Source organism: Patagioenas fasciata, chromosome 1 (genome assembly GCF_037038585.1).
Source record: "Patagioenas fasciata isolate bPatFas1 chromosome 1, bPatFas1.hap1, whole genome shotgun sequence".
NCBI lineage: Eukaryota > Metazoa > Chordata > Aves > Columbiformes > Columbidae > Patagioenas > Patagioenas fasciata.
Window position 1 is genome coordinate 31082399 of NC_092520.1, and position 23461 is coordinate 31105859.

At 41.6% G+C, this 23461-nt stretch overlaps 1 protein-coding gene across 4 annotated transcripts; it reads right to left on the minus strand.

Moving 5' to 3' along the window:
- Window positions 1-99: 99 nt before the first annotated feature.
- SETDB2 (SET domain bifurcated histone lysine methyltransferase 2) lies at window positions 100-23204 on the minus strand. Of its 4 annotated transcripts, none has more exons than XM_065859547.2 (14): window positions 23038-23204; window positions 22202-22261; window positions 18137-18259; window positions 16640-16705; window positions 15744-15846; window positions 14481-15047; window positions 12841-12960; window positions 10946-11088; window positions 10302-10530; window positions 8230-8314; window positions 7129-7237; window positions 6012-6343; window positions 4742-4830; window positions 100-2578 (listed from the first exon to the last, which is right to left on the minus strand). In XM_065859547.2, the coding sequence occupies exons 1-14, from the start codon at window positions 23066-23068 to the stop codon at window positions 2461-2463; spliced, it is 2175 nt and encodes a 724-aa protein (XP_065715619.2). In that variant the 5' UTR covers window positions 23069-23204; the 3' UTR covers window positions 100-2460. The 4 variants fall into 4 exon arrangements, with proteins under 4 accessions (XP_065715619.2, XP_065715502.2, XP_065715694.2 ...); XM_065859430.2 differs by having other exon boundaries at window positions 10946-11115; XM_065859622.2 differs by having other exon boundaries at window positions 10946-11115; window positions 22202-22256; window positions 23038-23113.
- Between the last annotated feature and the right edge of the window lie 257 nt (window positions 23205-23461).

Here is a 23461-nt window from a genome sequence, read left to right on the forward strand (position 1 = left end):
TAAAATGTATGGTTTTTTTTCCCTCCCCTTTATGCTTTAATGACATTCCCATCTGCTTTTCCACATTCAAGTTGAGCTTAGAGACAGATATCACTTAGCTTAGAGACAAGATATCACTTGTTTAAAAGGTTTACAACAGTGACAGGTTACCGGTGGGTTTGCCATGTGGCCCAGCATGTGTCTGGAGGTTTTAACATTGCACAACGTTATCTTAAGGCATATTTCCTCCGAGACAGATCTTCAACGAAGCAAGAAGCAACAGAGCTGAACGCTGACTGATGCTAACATGGTGGTGCTCCTCAGCAACAAAGAGGTGGAAGGGGAGGGATTAGAGCAAGAGCGGGTGGCTCTGACCCTTTGAAGGAAGACTGCACCAACATTGTGGGTAATCTGCTCTTCTGCATTTAGCCCTGAAGATGCATGACAAAACCATGCAGAAACCCGTAGCACAATGACTGGGACAAAAGCTGAGGAGGGGTTTGCTTGATGGCTATGTCAAGCTCTCAAACAGGGCCATGGGAGAGCAGAGCTGAGGTTTCACAGTGAGCAGGATGGTTCACAGGTCTGATATATCTTTTTTTTTTAACCATTTTTAACAGGCTGTTGAGAAATTTGAGAATATCATGTGTTGCAGCACAACCACATGTCTTTTAAGCTTGAAGCATCCAAATCAAACCCAAAAAACAGCTTAGGGCCACAGGTACCACGTTTGTCCACAGGTACACAGCAGAGATGCAACTCAGTTAAAAGAAGACTAACCCTAAGCCATGTGGACATAAGCCATCCATTGCCTGTGGCCTCAGGGCCAAGAACTGTTTCCTGCTTCTCTTTCATTTTGCAGAATAGCTATAGGTTTAAAATCTCTACTCTGTGGCCATAGCAGTCTCTCACAGGCACGTTTCGTTCCCATAGACAATTGCCTAAATCATCACTAACTCTTGCAAATGGTGCTTCTCTCCGCTCTGCAGAACAGGAAATCCAGTGACAGAAAAGCTGCTAATGGATGAAAAGACAATTCTACATGATCTGCCATGCAAGGCCTCCCACAAATTCAGGAAGTGAAGGTGCACAGCAGGGCCAACTTTAAATCCACCTGTGATGGATGTGCTTGACTCCCTGACCAAACTCATGGTAGTTTGGTTCAGTCTCCAGAGGAAGCAAAGGCTTCGGCCACAACCAGGTCAAAATTGTCTCTAGTTCCAACCTGTTCTCTGAAAACCCTCACAGGAACAAGGTGACATGGTGACAAACAATGCATATAAGCTTGGAAACTGGAACACCAACCATACCATTAACACATGAATAGCAGGTGGTTCTTCCAAGACTCATTTATCAAGGAACAAAGAAAGAGGTGGGTATAAAGAGTCTCATGCCTACCTTTTCCATTGCAGGTAATCTGACTACAAGCCAACCACTGTATTCCCTAAGTGTGGCAGCTGGAGGGAGCCGCCTTTGAGCTCTCCTGTAAGCAGCTGGCTGCACGGTGGGGATCTCCCCTGGAGCTGGGACACCTCTCATGGTTACACCTTGAAGCTGAGAGACCCTTTACCAACTGCAGAGGTATCTTTGGTAAGTGACCGGTATCACACATAACCTTGTATTATAGTGCACTAGATTTTGTATTGGTGAGTTTGATTTTGATTTGGTAATTTTGAATCACAGTTATATCCTCTACAGTAACAGAGTGAACCTTGCCATTGAACTTTGTTAAGTCTTACTTCTACAACATCTTACTTCTGTAAAATTACTTTTGCTGGTGGTGTTGTTTCAAGTGGTCTAAATCACCCATCTGCAACACCACCTTCTTTGCCCAAGAGTCCACCACATTTAAAAGCCACATACCTGCACATCCATCCGTTGCTCCATTTCAGTAATTTTCCTCCTGCAGCAGTAGGACTTACCCAGCTCACTTTGCAGCATGAACACAGCTGTGCAAAACCATCCTGATTAATCTCATCTCTGTTCAAGACTATCTGTCCCACTGGATCCATCAGGATTAGGTAGGGTTTAATAATTCTTAGCCCCCAAACATGCAGACTTGCATTCATAACGAGTTTCAGAAACCCAAGTTTTGCTAACTCAGCATTGTGGAACTGCACAGAAAACATCAACTAACAATTGCTCTGCATCAGCCATGTCTCTGCTGCAGATGACACAGAAGCATGAGTTCTTCCAGTGCATTGTGAACTTTGCTTGCAAATGAAAAGAGAGGCGGGGAAAGACTAGGAGCACAGAAATTATCTCGGAAAAGTTTGATGCCTGTTCTATTGAGAAACAGTTCTAACTTTGTAAACTACAAAAGTAACATTTAAATGTAAATTTAAAAAACGATCAGGTGACAGACATTTTAGTTGAATGTAATTAGCACCACAGACTTAAGTGTACTGTTTGCTGTGTAGTAGTCCCTTGCAGCTTATAAATCTTCAGGTACATGATGTGTTAACAGCAGGAAGGCTTTGCCTATAAGGTTTTTTTCCTGCACTTCTGAACTCCACACTGACAGGAAATCTCTGCCTCTGGCATGCTTCCAGGTTCATAACCATAATCCCACGTGAGTTCAGTTCCAGCTTTCACATGCCTAAGAAATAAAACACTCGGTCAGTTTGTTTGAACTACGTGAATCAGTACTGTGCTTACAGTTTGTCACCAATGACTCACATGCAAACCTCAAAATTGTACGGGACAGGGAGCATCACACAGGCAGCTTGTTGGGAGAGAAACAAGAGATAAAAGCAGTGTCTGGCACACGCATGCTGCTTGGGCTGCCAGAGCTCTGGAGAGAGCAAATACCCATACCTAAGAGAAAAGAATTTATCAAGCAGTGCAATAGGGCCAGAGTCTAAACAACCTGCTCTAACTTCAAGGCCTGTTCTGGGAAACAGGACAAAAAAAAAGTAAAAAACACATAAGTGAACACAGCTAAATGAGCACATAGACACTTTGTTATTTTTACTATGTACAGTACATCACTGCTCACAGCAGCTCTGGCAGTACACCAAAGACAAGGAACTTCTAACGTAGTAAATTCATTGCCCAAAAGGAGTGCCAAATTAAACACCTGAGACTAAGATGCTGAGGGGCAATTGAGGGAAAATACAATGAAATAGGAGTATTACAAATAAGAGAGTAATTGTCTGATATTTTTCACTGAATATAAAATAAGTTACATCCAGGCAGCAGGCTGAGAACAAACAAAATGAGGAATTTTCAATCAGCACATAATTGCAACCTGGGACTTGCTGCCTTAGGATGTTCTGGAGGCCAGAAACACAAAATGGATAAAAGGGTGACTGTGCAAGTTCATGGAAGATACATAATTAAGCTCGGTGGTCCAGATGCAGTCCTTAATGTAGAAAAGTTGTTTAAAGGGTGGTTGCCAGAAAGCAAGAGGGCCAGCCAGGGGAACATTCCTTCCACAGCCTTCTTCCCTATGTATTTTCTGCCAACCACTGTTACCACTCTCCACTGGCCTCAGTCTCCACTACACACTTTTTTACTGAGTACCTGAGCAAGCAAGACTCTAGCTAAAGTAAAAATTTCACAGTTCTTGGAAGCACTCCTCACAGCATGATCTGCAGCATCTGTGTCAGTACGGACCAGGGCTGCAAGGCTCCACAGAGGGTCAGTGTTCCCTGTGGTCAGTTTGTCTGGAACAAGTCCTCCCCTCTCTGTTGTGAGTTCTCACCCTGCATTCCCACTGTCATGTGCATCAGCTGTCTTCATTCAAGCAATTAATTTTTCCCCTCCTGGGTTTAGCTGCCGTCTTCTTGTGTCTCCCTGGCACCACTTCTCTGTACATCCTCTCACAACTTTTGCTTTCAGAGGAAGTTTTCACCTCTGAGCATCCTAGTGTTACCTCCCCAGGACATACTGGGCTATGCAAAGTGAGAAGGTCTGGAGTCAGCTTGTTTGGCCAACCAAGTGTCTCAGCCTTAAGACCCAGGAATCCAATCCTGCCCTAAAGGATCCAGACCTGCTGGCCATTCCTTGAGACACAATGCTGGAATCAGTGAATCTTGGCTTTCAAAATGACTGTTCTGAGTTAAACCTATTTTGCCACTGAAGAAAATTATCACTGAAAAGGATGCATCAAAATTAAGCTTCCCCACTTCACATTTCAGTGCAAAACTTAAGAAAAACTCATTAGTGATAATCAACAGCTGAATTTCTTCAGTCTTCATTGCACAATAAGAAGTCACCAGTAAGACAGTAGTTTTACAGTTTCATGATCTAAGCATCTGCCTCCCTGTGGGAATATAACAGAAGACTGTGGAGGAGGATTGTTAACATGATCTTGCAGTCAGGGTAAAGAAAAACACATATATCATACTAATTATTATTTGATCTTGTGTGCTTGCCAAGTAGAACCTCTGTGTTTCGATAATACAGGCCTGTGATTTACTGAGTGGCACCTTATCAAACGTGCTTGAGATTCCAACCCTCCTGTGGAGAAGATCAAAGCACAGCATGGAAAACTGTGCCTGTATGAATCCTTGAAATACAGGTGAAAACAGCAGGTTCGGGGATCCTCTAGCATGGACCGAGCTCCGCTGCTTCGGCGATCCCCGAGCTGGCGAGGTAACGGAAATGATTTTACTCTTTGCATTTCATCCAGGGTTTTGTGGTTGCTCCTGCATCCTGCCTGTGCTGGCTCACCAGCTACATAATTATTTCCTAATCACTAAGCACTGCTTTTTCCTCCAGTGCTCAAATGAACAACATTAAACTTCCAAAAATATACCTGTTTGTGAAGAATGCCACCCATGGGAAGCTTCTGTTGTGAGTCTCTACAAACACGCTCTGTGCAAAGAGATTTGGGCAGCAGCTGTGCTGTAAAACAGAATATCTGAGTTAGAAAGAGTGAAGCACCTTGTTGTTGGCTGACGAACCTATTTTGTGTCAGATATCTGTCACTAGTAAGGTAGTTTCTTCCTTCCCTTCCCCAGCTCACACAGATTCTCTATTACTCAATGCCATGGCCAGTTCTTTTTGCAGCAACTATATATCTTGAAGTATTACTTCCATCATATTATGAAAGCACTTTTGTCTAAAAACACCAAGTTATTTTATCAAGCCCTCCTCTAGAATTTTATGGTGAGAATTCATCTTTGATTCAGGATGCACCACAAATAACCAGTATGTGACAGATGTATCTCCCTGTCAGCCTAGGGACCAGTACTAGGGAGCAAGCTATAAATTAAATTATTGTGTCTGTTGGCAAAGAGACACAAGATGTGAAAGTTCATTCAGGTGCACGTAGAAACATGTGTGGTCATGGATGCAGAAGAAAGGTTTCAGCAAGAGGCACTACTAATCTTACCACCATATTACCTCGGCAATGAATAATAGCTTAAATATATGCAAGGATTTTGCTGTAAGACACATATTCATGCCAATAAAGTGAAATAAGTTACTTGAAGAGTACATGCAGAAATGTTTATGAAAAATTCATCTTAGTTGGAGGTACTCTGTAATTCATTACTATTCCTTGTTAAGTCAAAATTCAGAGACTTATTTAGCAGGTATGTACACTGTATGACAGGACACTTCCTGAACTTGTGATTGAACAGTAATTTCCTAAATATCACAACACTTACCCTAAATTAGCATAAGCCAGAATTTACAATGCTTTGGGAACAAAAAAATGAGGCTGAGAGAAGGCTTGTGGTTTAACAAAACACACCATTTGCTCTGTGGATCCCAAAAAAAGGCCATTCAAAAATTCAGGAGAAAGATGTCACTCATTACTTGGGACTATTTCACTCAGGAATCTAGTGGTGCCAAAAACTACAGCTAGTACGTAGCATGTACCACCTTATGGAGGCAGGAACAGCTGGTGTGGCCCACCCCGCTGTTGTCACTTCAGAGTGCAGACAGTGCCACACAATCTGCCTTGTCATGCACCCACCACATATGTGGCTTATTTGCAAAAGCCTTCTAGCTTATGCAAATGCATAATTTATATATTTAAGCTAAAACAACTATGAGAACACTTGCAACTTTTTACTTACATTAAGAAAACGACCCACATTTCCTTCTTTTGAGGCATCCAGTACATAAATGTTTTCTTCATTAGCATTCTTTAGAAGTGTCCTGTCACCATCAGCCTCCTCACAAAATACATCTTGTTTTGGCTGCCTGCGATTTTCCTCTTTGCAGTCAGCTTTTACTGGTACTCTTTTGGACAGCCTCGCAACACACGTGTTATCCAGCACACCTGATGTGCCACAAGCAACACGCTGTGGGGACTGACTCTTTCTTTTGCATTCTGCACTGTCCGTGCCAGCAGGCTCGGTCTGTCCAATTTCCATTGGACGTTCTTCCTTCTGCTGCTGAGGGGATTCTGTCAACGGACACATAAGTTATTTTTCAATGCCAGTTTAAAGCCAAAGTCTTTCTTTTGTTTGGCCCTGAATTCTTATCCACCCACCCTTCTTTGTACTCCAAAATGTACGCAGCTTCCTTGCTATTTACAAGTCCATAACACATCTCCCCTTTTCCGTGCCTCTCAGCAATCCTCCCGCAAATGACTATGTCTCCTGCTGCAGTGCCTAAAGCACTTGGCTCAAGTCTCCTGCGACCGATCTAGTCTCTCATTCTTCTCAAATCCTATTCCAAACTGATTTCTTCCACACAGCATTTGATCATCACTCTCCACCTTAATTCCTGAGAGAACCACAAACTGTAATTAAGACAGAAACAAGATGCATGTGCAAACAGCATCAGTTTTACCCTGCCTCTCCAGCCTGAGGACCTCCCACTCCCACATGATATCCTGTTCAGCTTTTGTTGACTGGAACATGCATTGCGTGTGACACAAAAATATTTGCAAGACTGACTTTCCCACAATTGCAGTGCATTTGAAAAGCTGCTGTCAGGACTGTTCATCATGGCCCATGATCAACTTTGCAGGCAAAAGACTGACCTGTACCAGTTAATAGGCAAAGCAGCAATAATTTCCATACTGCTGAGCTCTCTTAAGACAGTCTAAGCACTACGCAGACAACATCATTCTACTCTCAGAATAGGTCTGCCCACATCCAGAGATCACTTTCTACATTTTAAGTCTATGATCTGATGGGGCACAAGTGTACTAAGAGTGAAGTATTTATAGCTCTGCAAACCTACTTTCTTTTCCTTTCTTTGTTCCACTGGTTAGTTTTGTTTTGCTTGACTGATGAATCTGGGAACTATTTTCTTCATCTGAGCTGGCACTGTGCACCAGTGTATCAATTTCCTTTAAACAGAATAAAAGATAATGAAAAGGCTGTGATGTATTGCTGCTGTATGCAACTCTGGGTCAACACAGGATAGCAAGTGGCTTTTAGGACTCTAGGGCTGAAGTTCCAAACTTCTGTAAAGCATGGCTATGGCTGAGTTTCAAAGGTTCACACATTTACTGCAATGCAACTTTTATCTTAATTTCAAATTATGCTTCCAAATAACCTGGAAGGAGCTCCCCACTCAACAAAGCATTTAAGTAAGTGCTTAAGTCCCAACAACTTCACCGGAATTCAAACGTTTGTGTTAATTTGCTGAGCCAAAACTCAAAAATGCTTTTTACACATTTTCAATAAGATGAACAGAAGTGGCAAGATTTCTTCTCTCCCACCACAAAAAGGCGATTTGTTACGGGAGCTCCAGAACGGACAGCACTACCAAATGTTATCATCAAAATGCCACATGCATTTCTTAAGCGCAATGAAACCAATGAAACATACAAAGTTTATCCCGTTTTCCCTCCTTTGCACATATTTCCATGCAACACTTCACACTCAGGTCAGATCAAATTCTCCCAATTGTGCCAATGCATGATAAAACTCTGTCTAACTCCTGAGATTTTCTTTTCTCCTTCCTACGTCATTTTCTAGGGAGACATCACAAAAATATTATCACTCCAACCCCATGACCTGGCAGTTATTTACAACTGGGGGTGGAAAGGAGAATGATTTCTTAAGACTCTTGAGGCTGGAGTGTAAGTGAAGGGGGGAGAAGGGAAGGTTGTGAGAGTAGTTGGTGCTGATCTCTGGGAAAATGCTGTAGGACAGACAATGTCAGAGAAGGGACAGGGTGTAGCTTCCAGCACACCAGCTTAGCTCACAGTGTGACACAATCTCATGAGGAAAGATCATTAGAACAATTTAAATGCATAAGATGAAAAGGTTAAAATTAACATACATATTCAGCACAGTGAAAAATGAATCTATTAAAGCCACTTATTATTATTACCATGTTTAGCTTGCGATCATGAAAAACAACAGTTCTAGTTCCAGGCCTTCTCGAGATTCCAATACTTAAATTCCTTGGATGAACCCTGTACAGAAAGGTCAAAAGAAGATTATAAAAGACAAAAAGACCCATAAGTAACTCTCTCAATACACATTTCTCTAAGACCCTCTAGTTCATAAAGAACAGACTATACCAGGGCCTGCAGTCTGGCCTCAATCCACATTCTGTGACTATTTTGCCTTTAAGAACTGGGGACCTAGGTTAGGTTTTCAATAGTATTTGTAAGAAAACAGTTGTTCATACTTTCCTTGAGAGATCTGCAGTTGCTTTTATATCCTTTCCAAGTTCTCCTGCTGAGAATCAAATTTTTTATTGATTTACTACATTGGAAAACCTCAAAATAGAGCACCTACAGACAGAGTTTTGCTTTTTTCCCGCTACCAATTTCAATAGTTTTAACAGTGTAGCATTCAAACAGGAAAGCAAAGATGATGCAGGGACAAAGGACAGAGAGGGAGACAGAGGGGGAGACAGTCAATGTATGGCAGATACAGAAAAGTCTCGCACAAAAAAAACCTCACTCCTTCATGTCAGGAAAAGGTTGAGGAAAAATGGGAAGCAGTCTCTGGTATCTACATTTAAAACACCCAAAATCACATGGATTTGGATTACGTTAAAAGTGCAGTAGTAAACACCAGTTTCAAAACCAATCTTAATACCTGTACAATGTCTAGCAATAAGTAAAAGTTCTTATTCTTCAATATTTATATGTGTTTTCTTGTCACGAAAAACATCATGGTACTTCTTTGGGCCATTGGTAACGGCAACAAATATTACTCTTTAAGACTTTCTTAAGATTTAAACCTCTTTATAAATTGAAAAGCTGCAGCAGCCACAAGAATTTGTGACATTATTGCATGGTTACATTGTTTGTCTTTTTTAAGGCAATCTGTTTGGGTGAATGACATGTCAAGCTTAGCACACTGATGTCCTCTCAAAGGCTTCTCAGATCAGCTGGACTGTCATTGCTTAAGAGGCAGAGAACAAAGTATTTTTGTTTGCCATACTTTTTACACAGCCCACATGAGAAATGTGTTTATTCTCGGGAAAGGAAATTTTCAAGATTTAAAGTAGCGGCACAGTAAACTCAACTTTAAAACTGTGCTTCCCTACAGTTTTTAGTAACAGTAATTAGTAGAAGTAAAATCTAGCTGATTGCTGATAATTATGTAATTTACAGCATTATTAATTCATTAGTTTTCCAAGATATTAAAATGCAAGTGAGAATATACTGGCAGGTATTTTTAAAAGTTTCCATTTGCAATTTCATGGTGCTTCTCAAAGATTCACAATAATCTACTATGAAATAAGCAAGAATGTGCAATCATTTATAAGTAGTACAAAGGAAGTGTTTACAAAGTAGTGTGGCAGAGCAGGGAATAAAGTTTACGAAAACAAGTTCCTGACTTCCATCTGAAAAGACTACAGCACGCTATTGATGATGCCACAGTCATTTTGCAATAATTTTGTTTTAGGAATCCTGATGGGCTATGAGGCCCTGACTGTACAATGAAAATAGGACCAGAACTTTTGCATCATTCACTGCAAAAGTGAGGAGCTGTCAGGCTCCTAACGGGAAAGGTTAAGACTCTCAGCAGGAAAGGATATGTTACACAGAACAAGAAGTTTAGGCCCAAAGGAGAGGACAGTTAGTGGCTCATTTGTTAGCAAAGCCTCCAGTGTCATCAAGTATCTTTAAATCATTTATCTCAAATATCTTTTATTAACTCTTTCAAATTACCATAATGATTAATGCCCTGAACAGATCAAGTACATGCAGGAAATGGCTTGGATTTCTAGAAAATGTCAAGTGGTACCTACAGTAAGTAAAATTAATAGAGAGGAAAAAGTCTGTCCCACTAGAAGAAACAATAAAAAATTTACAAAAAAGTTGAGAAAAAAAAGACACCCTCAGCTGAGGATATTCAATTCTACTCTAAGTTTTACAAAGGACTTTGTAGAATTGCAGAATATTAGTTTTGTTATGTTTAAGTTTGTTTTGGTAAACTTACAGGGTTGGTTTATTTTCATTATCCACAGTCTGAGACAAAGGTTCGTGCTTCTCAAGAGCATTGTTTTTGCCAGTCTGTGCTACTTCAATCACAGAGTCCGAACAATCACTGTCGAGTTTTCTTCTTTTAGAAAAAAGGCCATGGCCTCTGCCATTCAGAGCACTCTTATCTTGCAGCTCTTGACCAGCATCTCCCAATACCTGAAGTTCAGCTCTGCTCATCAATCTGCCTGGAAGAAAAAAAAAAAAAAAGATTTTTGAAAAAATTGTTTGTTTGTTAAGATGGGTCACACTCACAATCACAGCTCAAACTTATATTAAAAAAAATACAAGAACAATATTCAGGAAAGCAAAATATGAATGCATTTATACTAGCCCTGACACAAGGTGCACAGACCTGTGAGGGAAAAACAACAGTCTGAGATAGGCTTTGCTCCAGAATGTGTTATTTGTCTGATACCATCACTTTGCAGAGTTCTTCAAGGTTCTTCTGTCTGTTTGATCATCTTGCAAGTTGAGATTATATTGACTCACTTCTCTTCCAAGCCCATATTTCCCTATTTGGTTTTCAAAAAACTTCCATGGCACAGGCCACAGGAGAGGGACAATTATGGTACACATCTTCTACAGGTCACCTTCTGTTACCTGAGTAAGTACAAATAAATGTCCCCTTGTCGATATCATCTAGGCAGCGGACGGCCCAGCCTTTCTTCTCGGTGTTGAACACTTGCAACCTGACTTGAATGCCATGCTGTACAACTCTGTTCTGACACATCATCTTGTCACACCTGCACAACACACTACACTCATAAATTCTGTCAAAAGGAAGCAAAACAAAACACAATATAAAAGAATGCATTACCAAAACAAAGTTGCTACCATTATTTTCCCTCCTGAGTATTAATAAGGCGGTTGACTGAAAAGATAAAGACTCTGGCTAAAACTCATTATACAGCACTGCTCTGAAGCTCATGACTTGCTTGATCACTGCTTCACCAATTTTAAGAGTCTGTCACTCAGATTTTGGCATAAGTAGACCAGAAAAAATATATTATACCTTTTTATTTCATAGGAGTAAATCACAAAGAAGCAGAAATGCCTATGAAGCACATTATTCTATGCTGGAACACCTTTTAGCAAATAATACCTGGACCTCACTGTAGCTGTCTTGAGTTTTAGGATGCTACAAAATATTTTTAAAAGCATTCACAACTGTGCTTTCTTTTTCATATTTGTTTCTGAATCCACTGGCAGCTTTAATTCTGCACACCAATGATAAACTAACATGACACAGCAACAAAGGACTGAAAGGGGCTCCATAAGCCTGTGGTTTCAGCCCTTGGCTGCTGCAGAAAGCTACCTTTGCACAACTCCTCTCTAAACACCGGAGGTTACTGGCACCTTCCCCAGGCTACATATTAAACTATGGGAGCTGAATAAGAGAAAAAGCAAACACTTGTAGCACTGAGATGGCTTTGGAGATGCCTGGAAGAGCTGCACATCACCAAGCCTGGCAGCGGCAGCAGCTGGCTGGTATTTCAGTAGGACTATGATGCCACAGAGCAAATGGGTGGAAAAAATACAGGGCAAAAACCAAGGTGGGCTACTGCTTCCCACTTCTTTGGCTGATTTATCCTGTGATGGTCTTGTGATAGATCTTCCTTTGTGGCAGGTTGCCCTTTCCTCTCCCTCCTCCCCTTGGCATGCCTGAATGAACCAGCACATGGGCCAGATACAGCCTGAGCTCCTGGACTAACTAATACTGTTATGCTTCATACTCCTCCTGGACCTTGAAATAAGGTGTGAAAATTGTAGTATCTGCAGTACAAATGTGCTTTTTCGCCTCCTATTACTCGAGTCACATTAATTATTTCTTATCACCCTGATCTGCCCTGGTGAGACCACATCTGGAATATTGTGTCCAGTTCTGGGCCACTCAGTTCAAGAAGGACAGGGAACTGCTGGACAGAGTCCAGTGCAGGGCAACCAAGATTATTAAGGGAGTGGAGCATCTCCCTTATGAGGAAAGGCTGAGGGAGCTGGGTCTCCTGAGCTTAGAGAAGAGGAGACTGAGGGGTGACCTCTTAATGTTTACAAATATATAAAGGGTGAGTGTCACGAGGATGGAGCCAGGCTCTTCTCGGTGACAGCCAGCGGTAGGACAAGGGGTAATGGGTTCAAACTGGAACACAAGAGGTTCCACTTAAATATGAGAAGAAACTTCTTCTCAGTGAGGGTGACAGACACTGGAACAGGCTGCCCAGGGAGGTTGTGGAGTCTCCCTCTCTGAAGACATTCAAAACCCGCCTGGACACCTTCCTGTGTAACCTCATCTGGGTGTTCCTGCTCTGGCAGGGAGATTGGACTGGATGATCTCTTGAAGTCCCTTCCAATCCCTAACATTCTGTGATCTGTCAGTAAAATTGTGGCAAAAACTGAAGGTTTCGGTAATCCAGAAATTGCAGTTATTTTAGTCCTGTAGTACTTACACTAAAAGAGCATACAAATGAAATAACAGTTAATAGTTCTGTCTTTCTTACCCACTAGGAACAGGTCCCTCCAGTCTTTTGTAACTGTATCCATTGGATGTTTTACTACTTGCAGACAGAGAAATTTTACTACAGCCTCTCTCAGTTAGTTGTAGGCATGCACATTTTGACCTATAAGATAACAGTAAAACATCTCAGAATGCATTTGGGGCTGCATAAATCAAACATAAATCTAAATAATTTAAAATGTACTTGACTATACAGACACACAAGAGTTTTATATATATATTTTTCCTCTCACTTTTATTCCACAAGGCCACTTCAGGCACCCACCCTTCTCTTTGTCTCTTGCCTGGTTATGCCTGCTTTACATTAATCATGTTCTCTCCACCCCAATCCCATTCTTCTGTCAAGCTCTGTAAAAAGGCACATGCAAACAGCTGAAGTATGACAGAAATTTATTATAAACAGGACACTACCAAATGGCTTGAACAAATGAATGAAAATCAGCTGTGCTGGCACAGCCTCCCAGTCTGTCAGCCACTACCTTGTTACCTTTCTCCCACACTAGTCCCCAGGAAGTGAAGAATTTCACACTACTGATTGTAGGACTCAGGCAATAATGCTGCTCTTCACCATCTTACGTAATGACAACTCCAAAGACCCATGGTGTTCGGGCAAACAGCAATGGACCAAATCCTGAACCCCAAAACAGCACATCAAAAGCATCTCAAGTCTCAGGGGAGTTCAGTGCAAAGAAGCAGCATCCTATGCGCTTGCTGTTCCCCGCTGCTCAGCTGAAACTAATTACTGAAGCTTCACTATATTAGGCTGTGATTTCAAGCTTTTGTTGTGTCATGGGCAATTATACTGTACACCAGCACATGCAACTATTCTAGCTATCAGTAATATAAAATGGATTTGACACCAGATAACACCTACAGGCAGAAATCAGGTCAAAGACAAACACCCTTCAAGAAAGAGGACATTATCACCAAACTTGCATATGTTAACTGTGGCAAGTTCCCACAGTTATATGTAGCCCAGAGTTATTGGGCTTTAGAAAGAAGACTGTGATGAGCAACACTATTTGAACTGCTAGGAACATAAATGTGTTTCATGACTCCAAGATTTCACAGTTTCTGTTTACACAAGGGAAAGGACGGGATGTAGAAGTTGTGAACTGGGATGTTCCTTCCTCTGCCCTCAGTAACCTTCTAAGTCCCAAATGATCTGATCTCTTCAGGTTGTCCCATCCCATCTCCAGGACACCATCCCACAGCAGGAGCTGCAGCAGCAGTTGTCATGCAGGATCCTTCTCTGCCTGCCAGGAAAATGAGCCTTCCTCTGCTGGCACAAGACTCTCTCCTTTCCCCACTCCTTTCCCAAAGCTGAGAGATCTGCTTGCCAGCTCCACTTGGAGGAGACACACTGCCAATTTGGGAAGGGAAAGAAACACAATAATCCACCTGTTGAATGCTTCCACCCCTACAACAGAGGCTGGAGGTGCAGGAGCACCCAAGTTCTGGAGAAGACAAAGACACAGTGGTGTCAGTCAACACAGAACATGGCACAAGACAAGTATCATAGATATTCCAGCAGTATTAGTCCTTCATTATTTAGCACTATTTGGTAGTGAGCACCTTCACACTTACACCAACACTTGCCTGGGATCGGATTTTTCTACCTACCTATCAACGCAGCCATCCGTGCAGTCACATGAATCAACAAACACGCTGGAGAAATTGTTGAGATAATATCCGCGTGGCCACGATGCCCTCCGATATTTGAAATAAGGTAATCTTGCACGGTCAAGATCATTGCAGAAGGAAACAGGCACTGACTCAGCTCCGTTGCTGATGTCAAAATCAAACACGAGAGGTTCAGGAGTTACAGTGTTCCTGCCCAGCAGTACGTACGTGTTGAAGGAGAAGTGATCAACAAATAAGAAATTGCACTCTGTTTCAAACAGATAATTTTGAACATCTTGGAAGCTTCTCAAACTTCGGCCACAAGGAGCTTTATAATTCACATCCAGTGATTTTGAAAGGCAGTCTGCTTTTGCGTGGCGTCTTTGAAAGTCAAACAGGATTGGTATCTTAAGAGGATTTTCACCCTTGTAAGAGCCTGCTGGTCTGTTGGCAAGACATGCACTAGAGCACTTGTGGTTCTGATATCCCCGGTTTAAAGGTATATCTTGAATTTTACTAGATGCTTCTTTACTCCCTGAACCGTTTTTTTCCATCTTTTCCTTTTTGCTATTTGGAATTTAAAAAAAGAAAGGAAAAAAAAAAGAAAAAAGAGCAGCATCTTAAACAACCAGTAAAACACTCAGTTTTTTAGTGGTTCAATATTACTAGTTGAAAGAAACAGCCAACTGATTCAAGTTCAGAGGTTTCATTGAATCACTGCTCATATTGTGTTACCATCCAAACATCGTATGAAGACATGTTCAGTGGCATTAAAAAAAAAAGGCAACAGCTTCTTCCCAGGAAGAACTTACATACTGAAACACAGAAAGGACATTTAAAAAAAAAAAAAAAGGAACAATATCTTTACCCCCATCTTCCAAATAAGTACCTGGGGCTAAATAGCTACATATGGACAGACTACGTCATGTTCCTGACAATCTGCAGAGTCTGGGAAATCTTGAGAACTCAAAAATTGTTAAATCCTAACCCTGATAAGCCTGGTAAGACTCATGGATCTCTATTCACAAGCAAACGCCCTGTTTTATTCTGCAATGTTCTCATGTGGTCAATTAGAAAAGTCTACTCAAAACCACAGGTTCTGCATGTAGGTCAAGTTAAAAATATTTTCACTCTGAAAACTGTCAGGATTCAAAACTGGGTTTAAAACTTGGAATTTAGAAATACAAGAGATTAAGATCTCCCTCACATGCACAAAAGTATATGTCAAATAAGGAACTGGAATAAACTATCACACACACTGACCTGTGACAACCTTCTACAGCATTTGCAATGTTCTCATCTGTAAGAAGATGCCACAATTTGGGTTTCGTTTCCTGTGTGTCACCTCCATCAGACACATCACTTACTGAAAAAATGTGAATGCAATTAACAACTTCAACAATCCACATTTTGATTTATAATCAAACTTGGTTACTAAAATGAAAAATGCCAAAATACATGAAAAACAATGCATTGCTATGAACTACAGCTAACAAAAAGCATGCTAGCAAGTGCCCTCCTAAAAAAAGAAGCTGCTTTTTACAGCTTATACAAAAATCATGTTTGCATATAGGTGTGCAAGTGAGTGAGTGACACACAACACGCATGCCCACGCTTCCTCTCCTGCTCCTCCACTCCCTCCCTCCTTCTCTTTTCCTTCCTCCAAGGGGGAAAAACTTGGGTGTGCACTGATGAACTTGAGGCAAAATGCCTTTTTCCACAGACCATCAGGGTGATCCACATATTAAAATCTTCCATGCAACTTTCAAAGTGCATGGAGACAACATGCATATGAGGCACTAATCTGGATTTCTCTTCGTTATTTGAGGTGAAAGGATACCAGCGTATTACAGCTGGTGGAACCATGCACAAAATCACTCTGCTTGCAGCCAGCTCAGGTTCATCAGGGCTTATTAGTTCAAACCCTCTTGATACAAGCCATATGCACATACATACAAACTACAAAACTACAAACTCAGCTTAGAGTCCATAGTCCAGTACCTGAGGACAGTAATAGTTACGTTTTTTATTCCTTGTAATGCTAACAGGCTTCTCAGATCTATTTTATGGATTTCAACAAAAGAAAACAAGCTCCTGGTGAAGTAAAACAAGACAAATTAAATCCACATACCAAATAAATATAATCAAGATGCACGTACCATTTGTCAAGTTTAAGAGATCACTTAGTTTAGCTTCATTCACCAGTGCCCAAGCCTGACAGCATTCTATGCAAAAAATGAAAGAGAACAGATATGAAATGCAATTTATGCAATGACAGTAGGGACAATGATATTAGGGACTACTGAAAAGGAAAACAAAATGTAAGTCCTCCAGAGACACGTTTCCTCATTATGCTAGTCTAGAGCATTGTAAGACTCAAGACTATTGGAAACCTTTGGCACCACAGTCCTTAATAGACACGTCTACGAATTACAATAAAATTACAGCTCATATTAGGGGTTGTGAATCTGCACTGAATATCCTCTGGCTTTTGAAAAGCTGCCAGAATGTTTCCAAACACACATAAACCAGCAGCTTCCAGTGGCAGTAATACAGGTAAAGACAATTTAGCATAAAAGTTTCTCTCTTTACTTTGTCATCAGACCAGTCATCTTCTGGCTACGAAGGGCTGGATCTTGTCAGACCAAATCAATGCTGCTCCTAAACTGGTGGAAATGGCCTTTGGATAGTAAGAACACACAGGAGAGACCAGTTCTGTCTCAAACTCTTACCTCATGCAATAAATATTACTAGGTGACAGACAAATGTCAGCAAAATCCATGTTAATATTTTAGTTTGAAATCCTTACAGAACAAAGCATAGAAAAATTCAAAGTTAAAGATGTCAGATGGTGTCATCTAGGGATCCAAGTTCAACTTCTCGCTAAACACTGCTGTAATATTTTGTCATAAAAATCAAGATGTGGGACCTCAAGTACACAAAAAATGGTGCTACCCATTTATAAAAAGCAGTACAATGCGGCTATACCAGTTAAAAAGCATCTTACACTAGTGTACATTTTCTTGCATAAAAAAGCAATAAGAACCATAGATTACATTTACACGGGTAATGCACAAAAGAAAAAAAAATATATTTTTTCCGAATTAAATAAACCAGTAAAAAGAAACCTGTGTACATCTCCAGGCTTATCAGACTTCTGATTTTGACGTAGATAAAGGTAACTTAATTCCATGAAAACCAAGAACAATCTCAAATGCATTGCTGTCACATTTTTCTACTAATGTTTCAAGTTATAATGGTGTCTCCAACATGAAATAATACTTATAATCCCACGCCAAAACCATTCAGTTCATCGAGATCAGCTTGAAAGGCTGAAACTTCTGATGATAAATGAAACACAAGGCACTGCAGATATTTCTTTACTTATCAAGAATAAACATTTCAGTTCCACGTGCTTAAGAACCACACATTGTTTGAAAACGTATACAGGCAAAATGAGAAAATGACAAGATTCACCTGAAATGATTAGTCTTCTTTTTAAAAAGCAGGTATATATTTTAAAGTGCCTAAAAATGCCAACTAATAAGTAATTTAAATTCAAAGGTATCTTAATTGTGGCAGATATCACATAGCCCTACACAAAGCAGGCCACAGGTCCTCTACAGTCCAGCTTAACTGTTACAAGGATTTCAAACCTTGGTTTGTGGCAGTTCCATTCTTGATCTTTTCCTTTAGTGACAGCAGCACATTTTGCATCTGCTCAAATATGATGTCCACTCTTCTACCTCCCAGTTGTGTCCAGAACATTTTCAAATCACCTGAAATGCAAATTTCCATTTACAAGCCTGTACAGCTCCCAAGAAGTCTAAAAATACAAGTAGCTCCTCATGGACTTTTCAAAGGCTCCCACTCATTTGAGGCACTTCGAAAAAGCTGGCCAGGGCAGCTTTCTTCTTTTTCAGGCTTTCACATTCAGAAGTCTATTCCTAAACCCAATCATGAAAGTGAAACAGAAATCAAGTGATGAACAGGAGTGGCTTCTGATGGTCCGTGATGCTGCCTTCAAGTAACTTTTCCAGTATGTCTACAGAGGGTGTCGTGGGAGCCGTTCTCCAAACACTAGCAAATTATTCCACTATAAATTAATTACCACTGAAACTCATAGAAGAGACACAGGAGAATATTTTCAACCGAATGAACTAACATATTATGAAACAAAAAGACATGCTACACAAGCTGATTATCCTGTCCCATCAGTATTTTTGGTATATTTCCTAGGGAAAAAAGTGTTCACAATATTTTCAGATAAAAGCAGCTTGATAAATTTTGTTCACCAGGTGATACCAGTTGCAATAATTAATACACCCCTTATATCATGCCTCCTTCCTGCACTAGAGTTATTTATAAAGAACATTTTGTCTAAATAAATGTTTTTTAAGCTACTGCTTCAGAACCACTTCTCTTCCAAGTGGATGTATCTTTGAGGTACTAAGCCCATTCATGAAAGCCCTTGTGAAAACATTAGCAGGTGCATCTTTGACAGGGACTCTGAAAACGGAACATGGTTCAACATGTCAACAGATGATGCTAAAAAAGACAACCTGCTCTCATGGTTAATGTTTCTCTTCTTCAATGATCAAGCATAAAAGAATAAGTAAATCTGTTTTCCTGCTCCATTTCTAGAGGTAGACTCCACTGCCACCACACTAGGTTTACGTTCTTGTACGGCAAGTAAAAAAGTATTTCCTTAATTCTTTCATTAGCAGAGAATGACTCCTGTTGCCTAAGACATCAGGAACTAAGTAATGCTCTAGCAGTATAGAGCCTATGGCTACTCTCAAAATTGTCAGTCACAACAGCAGTGAGGAAAGTAACAATCTTTTGTTACCATGTGAGCTGCTTATGTCACCAACAGCTAAGCGCATAATATTTAATACTAACAGACAATGCTGAAAGTACTTTATCTTGTAAAACAACTAATTCAGCGCTAAGTCTCAACATCATGTCATGAGGTTTTACATTCACAGAACTTTTAAAAAAATGTGAAAAGGTCGAAGTCCCATTACAAAAAATGCCCATGACACTTCTTGGAACCCTACAGTACCGTTCCAAGAGACATCTGCCCTGGGCCATTCCCACCCTTTTGCTGTGCATGAAAGTATCACAACTTTAAAATACCAAGAAATATGTATACTTAATATGTGTTTAAAAATACACATTCAGAAATTCTAGTAAGAGGTTCCACCACTACAGATCAAAACTGCTGCCCTTATTTCTCATATGTTTTCAGATATTTCAATACATTTGCTAAGCCTCAATAGCACCGGTGGACAGATTACTTCAGAGGATGGGTGAGGGAACACAGTTTTTAATTTCTGGGTCATCAGTTATAATCTTGCCTAGGCCAAAAGGAAATCAAACATATACTACTATGTGTAGTGCTCAAACCACTCACTCACCTTGCAAACCACAGAATCACAGAATGTTAGGGATTGGAAGGGACATCAAAAGATCAGCTAGTCCAATCCCCCTGCCAGAGCAGGAACACTTGGATGAGGCTACACAGGAATGTGTCCAGGCGGGTTTTGAATGTCTCCGGAGTAGGAGACTCCACAACCCCGCCCCAGGCAGCCTGTTCCAGTGTTTTGTTACCCTCACTGAGAAGTTTCTTCTCATATTTAAGTGGAACCTCTTGTGTTCCAGTTTGAACCCATTACCCCTTGTCCTACCATTGGCTGTCATGGAGAAGAGCCTGGCTCCATCCTCGTAACACTCCCCCTTTATATATTTGTAAAAATTAATAAATACTTCCCCAGTTCTTGCTCTGGAGTGCTCTGAAACTCCAGCAGCAAAAATTTGGTTTTGCATAGAGAAGAAAAGATTGCTTATAAAGTTTATAGTATAATTTTCATTTCAAAAAAGACAGAGGTCCACATCACTCATCTCCTCTTCAGTGTTAATGCTGCCATTGTCAAGTCCAGCCAGGGCGACAGGGAATGAACAGACACAGGTTGCATCTACCACATCAGCGTTCAAAATGATCTCACCAGCTGATGACTCAGGGTGTGGATGGGCATCTGGTGGCAACAGCTCTAAACCTGGCTGAGGCCATCACCTCTGGAGAGATTTGCTTTTCCCTCGATAGGATCCTTGGGACCATATCTCTTTGTTCAGCATTGTGCACGAGAATGATGCTGGAGCAAGAAACAAGCAGCCAAGGCCAGGGCTACTTATGTTAGCTATCGGAAAAATAACTTGGGTGTGTGTTTCCTATAAAGGATCCATAGTGCTGCCAACTAATATCTTACACATACACCATAACAGGCAAAACTACTACGGGGGATAACCTGATGGAATTTAACAAGGGAAAGTGTAGAGTCCTGCGTCTGGGCAGGAACAATCCCAAGTTCCAGTATAGGTTGGGGCATGACCTATTAGAGAGCAGTGTAGGGGAAAGGGACCTGGGGGTCCTGGTGGACAACAGGATGACCATGAGCCAGCACTGTGCCCTTGTGGCCAGGAAGGCCAATGGCATCCTTGGGTGTATTACAAGGGGGGTGGTCAGTAGATCGAGAGAGGTCCTCCTTCCCCTCTACTCCGCCCTGGTGAGACCCCATCTGGAATATTGTGTCCAGTTCTGGGCCCCTCAGTTCAAGAAGGACAGGGAACTGCTGGAGAGGGTCCAGCGTAGGGCAACAAAGATGATTAAGGGAGTGGAGCATCTCCCTTATGAAGAAAGGCTGAGGGAGCTGGGGCTCTTTAGCTTGGAGAAGAGGAGACTGAGGGGTGACCTTATTAATGTTTATAAATATATAAAGGGTGAGTGCCACGAGGACAGAGTCAGGCTCTTCTCAGTGGCAAACAATGATAGGACAAGGGGCAATGGGATCAAGCTGGAACACAAGAGGTTCCACTTAAATTTGAGAAAGAACTTCTTCTCAGTGAGGGTACCAGAGCACTGGAACAGGCTACCCAGGGAGGTTGTGGAGTCTCCTTCCCTGGAGACATTCAAAGCCCGCCTGGACACATTCCTGTGCGACCTCACCTAGGCGTTCCTGCTCCAGCAGGGGGATTGGACTAGATGATCTTTTGAGGTCCCTTCCAATCCCAAACATACTGTGATACTGTGATACTGTGATACTTTCTACTGGTTAGCATTTTCACACCAGAAGTGGTGTCAAATATATACTACCTTCTCCTTTCCCTCCATAAATCCAAATACTACTACCTTGTCCTGGTTTCAGCTGGGATACAGTTAATTTTCTTTCTAGTAACTGGTATAGTGGTGTGTTTTGGATTTAGTATGAGAAGAATCTTGACAATACAGGATGTTTTGGTCGTTGCCGGGTAGTCAAGGCCTTTTCGGTTTCCCCTGCTCTGCCAGATGCACAAGAAGCTGGGACGGAGCAAACCTAGGACAGCTGACCCAAGGGGCCAAATGGCTGTTCCCTACCATATGACATCATGCCCAGTGTATAACCTAGAGTTGATCAGGGGGCAAATACCACTGATCAGGAACTGATGGGCTACTGACGTCACAGGCAGCGACCAACTGCATTGTGCATCACTTGTTTTGCATATTCTGCTATTATTGTTGTTATTAGTTTTTCTTCCTTTGCTGTGCTATTAAACTGTTCTTATCTCAACCCACGAGTTTTTTTTCCTTTCCTGTTCTCTCCTCCATCCGACTTGGTGGGAGTGGGGAGTAAGCGAGCAGCTGCGCGGTCCCCATTGCTGGCTGGGGTTAAACCACAACATACCTTCAATCCTCTCCTCTCTGGAACTGGCAAGATTCTTCACTTCAAAGCAGTCACACTGCACTTCAAGAGGTACACAATGGACAAGTAAGTGAGAAATTAAAATGATCAGGTGAGAAATTAAAATGATTGTAGCTACTTAGCTTTTCAACATTTATACAAGTAAATACTACAGCAGGTATCAGTGGGAGCACTATGTGATAAAGCTTGGGAGTAGGAGTCATCTCACTTTCAAACAGTCATCCACATCTTGTCAAGACGTAGCTGAAGAACATTCAAATGAAATGGGCTGTGTGAGGCAATTTTTTTTTACATGGGTCATTTCTTACTATCCCTCAAGGATGGCACTGTCACTAAGTGACCCATACTTTCCAGCATATTCAGCTGAGCCCACATAACTCCCACATCCCATTAGCTCACTTTTTTAGTTTTTAAATTAATGCTGCCAGTACTGCAACTAAACTGATTTGTTTAGGAAAAATAAAGGCTTTTCTAGGTTAAAAAATTAATTAATCTGTTTCTCAACAGATGCAAGATACAGCAGGATGTCTCCACTGAAATAACATCTGGGAAAAGTAAGGCAGCATTCTTCAACCACACTGAAGATACCACATTTCTGACTATGATCACTGACACAAAGAGTATAAAATACACCTGACTTGTAAGTCAGCTACTTAATTTTTTTTTATGCTATAAGCAAAAAAACCATTTCCATTCATTTTGGCATGGAAATTTCATTTGGTTGACTGGGAAACGAGACTAAGCAAAGAAAACGTTTCTCACAAGATCTGCCTAACGGCTGTTCAAAACGGGGTTTTTTTTGTTGTTTCAAGGCTTACTTTTCTGTTCCATCTTCTGAGGTGTCTGCATGGGGGCCTGTGACACTCATTGGGGTACCGCCAGCACTGAGCCCAGCTCAGGTAGGCCAGTGGAGTGTTGATCTCGTTGTCCTCCCTCCAACGGGCAGGAGCTGAGCGGCCTGTCAGGCTGGGGGCTCCGTGACATCCCCGGCCGACATGGGCTGAACCTGCGGTGAAGGCAAAGCTGTAGTGAGGAGAAACATGTGGTGAGGACAAACCTGTGGCGGGGCCAACCTCTTGTGGGGGTGAGCCTAGTCACCCTGCGCCACTCGTCCACCCCCCGGGGCCTCTCCCCAGCACCGCCCCCCTCCTCGGGCCAACGTCCCTCAGCCCATCTGGGGTTTGAGGAGAGAGAAGGGTTAAAGCGGCGATGACGGGAGGACACGCCGCCGCGCTGGGACGC

What these genes read in the sequence shown, in the direction of transcription:
- SETDB2 (XM_065859430.2), bottom strand. Translation starts at nt 23,068, where the DNA reads ATGCAGACACCTCAGAAGATGGAACAGAAAA. An exon ending in TCAGAAGATGGAACAGAAAA is followed by an intron (nt 22,262 to 23,037) that starts GTAAGCCTTGAA and finishes TACCTCTTGAAG; the next exon opens with TGCAGTGTGACTGCTTTGAA. An exon ending in GAGGGACCTGTTCCTAGTGG is followed by an intron (nt 11,116 to 12,840) that starts GTAAGAAAGACA and finishes TCCTTTTGACAG; the next exon opens with AATTTATGAGTGTAGTGTGT.